This window comes from Asterias rubens, chromosome 16 (genome assembly GCF_902459465.1).
Source record: "Asterias rubens chromosome 16, eAstRub1.3, whole genome shotgun sequence".
In the NCBI taxonomy this organism is placed as follows: Eukaryota; Metazoa; Echinodermata; class Asteroidea; order Forcipulatida; family Asteriidae; genus Asterias; species Asterias rubens.
Genome location: NC_047077.1, coordinates 7,600,490 through 7,606,566, shown reverse-complemented (window position 1 = coordinate 7,606,566; position 6,077 = coordinate 7,600,490). Strand labels below are relative to the sequence as shown.

At 37.2% G+C, this 6,077-nt stretch overlaps 1 protein-coding gene across 1 annotated transcript; it reads right to left on the bottom strand.

The window, feature by feature from the left end:
- Positions 1-368: 368 nt before the first annotated feature.
- LOC117300955 (60S ribosomal protein L11) lies at positions 369-5,892 on the bottom strand. Its single transcript, XM_033784826.1, has 5 exons — positions 5,845-5,892; positions 4,544-4,703; positions 2,098-2,204; positions 1,360-1,602; positions 369-580 (listed from the first exon to the last, which is right to left on the bottom strand). Exons 1-5 carry the CDS (start codon positions 5,848-5,850, stop codon positions 551-553), a joined length of 546 nt encoding a protein of 181 aa, XP_033640717.1. The 5' UTR covers positions 5,851-5,892; the 3' UTR covers positions 369-550.
- Between the last annotated feature and the right edge of the window lie 185 nt (positions 5,893-6,077).

Genomic DNA, 6,077 nt, shown 5'->3' with positions numbered 1-6,077 from the left:
ATTTCTGCCTGAAAAAAGAAATCCCTTTTTGTAATACTCGCCATGTCAATTCTAACACATATCAAGACTTGTCAAACCTTTTTTTTTTTTAACTTTAAAACATTCCCTCTTTGGGATTTTACAACCAGTTAAGAAGGGACTTGGCTTGCCCGCTGCTGTTTTTTTCATGCATTTGGCGACTGCTTATTCCGAAACCCTAACATTGTTTCGATCGAAATCATTTCTGCAGAATTTTAGCAGTAGCAACAGTGTATCATTGTTAAACCTTTTCAATTCAGATGACTTTACATCATATCTAATGATCTGAATGGCGTATAAGGGAATGCCAGGAATTGTAATCACTCTGTAAAAACTTCACAAAAACAAAATGAGTTGACTGTCAACTGGCTACAAGTTGCATTTATTGTCAAATCGAAGCAGAAGTCATTACACTGTTAACTTATTAATGGTTGGTTTTATACAAATGTCCCCTTCCTGTGTGATGAAGAATGTAGGTCTAGTCTGGTACCTAGCAGTGTGCTACCTTGATCATGGTGACAATGTTATGCGTTTACTTTCCTGGGAGAAGGATACCATCGTACTGAAAGAAAAAAAAGGTGAAATTAATTACAGATTGAGCAAATTTTACAAAACCCAACCTTTAGGACATATCTGAAGTTGTGGTTACTGCTTGGGCTACAACTGTTGGTAAGGGTATTGATACTTCAAGCATGATGACACAACACTACAACTTTAGCCCTAGCTGTAACTGACAATTCAGACACAATTCAGACCTTTATGCCATAGACCTTATCGCAAATACCATTGCGCAAGCTCAGACTGTTGAATAAGGTGCATTGTGGGATAGATATGGATCAAATTTACTCACCAGCTAGACCACAATGCACCTAATTCCAAGCTTTATGCCCGCGCCCCAGTGTTTCCGAAAAGGTCAATGGCACCAGAGTTGAGGACTTATTAAGTGGCATATTAACACCATTCTACAGAGATTTAGTCCATGTTCCTCAATTATAGACTGTAAATGGATCTGTTAAACTTATCTTTATTTTTCTTCATACATTAAATTAAAGTACAAGGGCCGGCTTGTATAAGGGTCAAGGGAACCAACGCATTTTCTCCTTGGTAAAGAAAGGGCAACCTATGAAGAAATTGTCAAATTTCTACTGGCAAATTTCAAGGTCACGAAGGCAATGCCAGGGGGCATGGAAGCAATCACCTTCGTTGCCTCCAGTAAGTATTATTAGGCCTGCAAGGGTGGTTATAAAAATTTGGAAATAACAGTGAAAATAAAATAATGAAAACAAAGAGAGGGAGGGGGAAAACAAACAAACAAAAACAAAAGAAAGAAAAGAGGCTAACCTTCTGTTGGAACCACTTCATGGCTTCTTCCTTGTCGACTCTGTGCTTAGCTCCGACACGTCCCTGCTTGCGTCTCTTGTGTCTAACGTTGAATCCTGGTCGTCCAAGCACTACGTAGAAGTCCATACCGTAGATACCAATGCTAGGGTCATACTTGATACCAAGATCAATGTGTTCCTGGATGCCAAAACCAAAGTTGCCGGTACGGGAGAAATTGCCCTTCCTCAACTCGTACTCACGCACCTGATGTAAGAAAAGATAATTCTTAATAAACTATTTGGTCTGGTAAGAAAAGAGAAATCATCAGAAAGGATGCAGAATCTTGAAAGTCAAGCCAATATTACAAAACTCAAACATTCACAAAGAAGATTTACAATTGGACAACTGTGGGCCTAATAGTGACTAGGTACACACTTTGTGCTGCTCCTTAAACAAAAACAGCTTTCTGATGAACAAAGTTTGCCTACATTAGCCCAAAAACTTTGTCTAGTCTAAGATTGTTGATCATTTTCAAAACATCCAGCAAAGTTTGCCTGAACTGAAGCTTTTGAACAATCATGACGACGCGTTGAAATGAAAAGCTCATCTAACAGGCCTTGGACTTCACTCTAGTAAAGGGAACTGTATGAGGGAAATGTGAATTTGTATTCAAGTTTTTTAAAGGGCACCACAGCAAAAGCACAGGGCACCACAGCAAAAGCTGTGGGTGCCATGGGTCAATTCAAGGCTTGATCTTACCTTAAGTCCCTTCTCTAGGATCTCCTCAGCCTTGGAGCCTCTGACGGTGCAATGAACGGCAATCTTCTCATTCCTACGGATACCGAAAGATCTCACGGTGTAACGGGCTGAAATAAAAGGATATAGCAGGAAGAGTTATGTCAAAGAAGACAAGATTCAAAGAAGACAAGATTCATAGGCAACTTGGAGTCTACATAGCAGGAAGAGTTATGTCAAAGAAGACAAGATTCATAGGCAACTTGGAGTCTACATAGCAGGAAGAGTTATGTCAAAGAAGACAAGATTCAAAGAAGACAAGATTCAAAGAAGACAAGATTCAAAGAAGACAAGATTCAAAGAAGACAAGATTCAAAGAAGACAAGATTCAAAGAAGACAAGATTCATAGGCAACTTGGAGTCTACATAGCAGGAAGAGTTGTCAAAGAAGACAAGATTCAAAAAAGACAAGATTCATAGGCAACTTGGAGTCTACATAGCAGGAAGAGTTATGTCAAAGAAGACAAGATTCATAGGCAACTTGGAGTCTACATAGCAGGAAGAGTTATGTCAAAGAAGACAAGATTCATAGGCAACTTGGAGTCTACATAGCAGGAAGAGTTATGTCAAAGACAAGATTCATAGGCAACTTGGAGTCTACATAGCAGGAAGAGTTATGTCAAAGAAGACAAGATTCATAGGCAACTTTGAGTCTACATAGCAGGAAGAATTATGTCAAAGAAGACAAGATTCATAGGCAACTTGGAGTCTACATAGCAGGAAGAGTTATGTCAAAGAAGACAAGATTCATAGGCAACTTGGAGTCTACATAGCAGGAAGAGTTATGTCAAAGAAGACAAGATTCATAGGCAACTTGGAGTCTACATAGCAGGAAGAGTTATGTCAAAGAAGAAAAGATTCAAAAAAGACAAGATTCATAGGCAACTTGGGAGTCTACATAGCAGGAAGAGTTATGTCAAAGAAGACAAGATTCATAGGCAACTTGGGAGTCTACATAGCAGGAAGAGTTATGTCAAAGAAGACAAGATTCAAAGAAGACAAGATTCAAAGGCAACTTGGAGTCTACATAGCAGGAAGAGTTATGTCAAAGACAAGATTCATAGGCAACTTGGAGTCTACATAGCAGGAAGAGTTATGTCAAAGAAGACAAGATTCATAGGCAACTTGGAGTCTACACTACTGTCTATGCATGAAAAACCAATATGGGAGTAGCGAAGAGACATTTTTATCCCTAGTAACTTTATGAAACCTCAAGACCTTAGACCTGGCTGTTGAAGAGGCACAGCAGTATTCCCTTGATAAGGGGTACTTCAATGAGGGAAAAGTAAATTTGTATTGGAACTTTGCAAAGGCCAGTAATTGCCTTTTTTTCTTTGTTAATTGCCTCATGTGATATTTTCAAGTATGATAGAGTTCAGGAAACTCGAACCATCAACAAAACATTAGTTCACCCGTTTTAAAATTACCATCAATCACAACTCATAAATTGGACCACAGTTATGACTTGATTGGCTCAGACAGAATGCCATGCTGCAAGTCCTGTGGGAAACTCACAAACCTAATTCTGTTGAGGAGAATCTATACTTGCTTTTATTTGTTTGACTTTTTTGTCATAATTTAGTTTATTTATTTTCCAATATTATCTTACTCGGGCACAAAGATAAAACGGTTTAAAGCACAAGTAATTTAAAGCTTAACAACTTACATGAACCCAGTTATAAAAGAAGTATGTAATGTTTCTCCTCAAAAGTAACACTGATACCACGAAGAGACATCAGTGGGTTGCACGAGGAGAGTTTATTATAGCACATTATTCATTAAAACAGGATCACAATCACAAATATATCATGGCCTGAACCAATGTGCAAAAACAAAGTATCAATGAAACAGTTAATGTTAGATTCTGTTTGTTTGTTTTTTAGATGATTTTCCCATCAGGGAAACTCAACAAACTCCTTATTGGGGAAAAACGCTAAGCTGGCATTTTCATAAACACTGCTTTTACGTTTCAAGATGATCAGAGCATACTGATTGAAATGCTCAGCTAGCTGACACACCACTTGCTCTTTTTAGAACCAAAACTCCTAAGAGATTACATAGAGTAAATGTCACCATTAAGCCCAGTTAATACTTCATGCAAATGTCAAGCAAATGTTTACCTCAACACTCTATATTCACAGTGAATCTTTCCCAAAGAGGTGAGCACATCAAAGGCACAGGGCACAATTGCAAAGGAGAAACGTTTGGGACGCTAGGTGGCAGCAGACTTACCAAGTAAATCTATTGTTCTTGGTAATTTCCGCATGCTCAGAACTCAAAAACAATGGAACTTTACCTGGTTAGTCTGCTGCCACCTACCTAATGTTTCAAGGTCTCCTAGCCGTGGGCTATTTCGAGGCATGCCTTTGCATGAAGTAAGAACCAGACTTATATTTCAAGATCCACAAACCTTTTGAGAAGACAGGGGTCTGTCCAGTCAGTTGTTCCAGAACCTTAGCAGCTCTAGTCAGTCTATCACCGCTCTCACCAACGCAGATATTCAGGCATAGTTTGCGAATGCGCAGCTCACGCATCACATTCTGCTTCTCCTTCTTCTCCTCACCTTGAGTCTGAATTCAAAACAAATTCAAACTGTTAATTAAAGTGAATTTTGTTCCTATCCAATACTTTTCAATAATCATACCAAAATAACCTGAACTGAAGAAACAACTTTATCTGTAAATTTATTTATTTCAATTGGGTTGCCAAATTGAAATAAAGTCATGTTTTTATTGCAGGAAATGCCTAATATGGATTTTGACCAATCTGAGAATCAGAAAGCCATATCAGTTAAATATACACTGCCTTTTCATTCAAGAGTGGCTGTTCTTTTGTGACTGAAAATTAATTGTGCCATATTTGTGTGTTGGGCGCAACCTTTTCAGTTTTTTTTGCAAACTCCGTTTCTTTGCATGCAAATTTGCCCAGAATAGCTCCAGCGCAAAATTTGAACACCGCACGTTTCTTTGTCGTTCAACCATGATTTTTCCTACTTGTTGTGTGCATCTCGTTTTGATTTTTGTCCAAAGATTATGACAACAAATTGCTGCTGTTTACCCCATGAAAAATACAGTTCATTTCAATTTCGTGCCACGCAGACAACTCACAATATTTGATCGTGTGACCTGTGGGTGGGCAGATTTAATTACAAATTCTGTGCGCGCAAATACTTTAAATTGGCTTCCGCATATAAGAAAAGGATTTCAAAGATTGCGCCCAACATCTGCAATCCAAAATTTTCTTCAATAATGATAGAAAGTTTGAACAGCAGACATGATTTAAAAAAAGTTTTAAAAAATAATAAAATTAAAAATAAATACAGCCCCCCTTTCCCTTTCTACGACAAACAATATCCCTGCTAATGCTATTCCCTAGTCCTAAAATCCCATACATGATAAAATGAAGCTATATTTATATTATTTACAAGTAACGTATCAAGTCGTTTTATTTTAAGGAAGATCCATGTGATATCAAAATAAAAATAAGAGCTCATCCACATATGAAGTACACAAGCAGCCAAAATGGTTACGTTCAAAACGTAGTAAAATACACAATAATTAAGAGTCACTGCATCAACATTGAAACAAAAATAACAGATATATATCGATGGAATATGGTGTGTTCTTTCTAGCTTTTCATTTTTCCTATAGAACTTGACAAAATGTAGATTATGATAGATTTATTTTCCGTAATTTTCCTAACTTTACTCACCGCCATGTTGGCTGCGCAAAAGAACGCGTTGCATGCTGGGAAATTTATATTTCGACATTAGGCTTTTAACACATATAAAAACAAGGAATATATCGCAAGTATTTACATATAAATATAAACATTTACATACAATATTTATAATTTTCACAAAATATTAAATACAAGTGCATTAAACACAGCAAATAATTTAAAATGATTTGTTAATAATTTGATAAAATGTTAAATTTTTATAA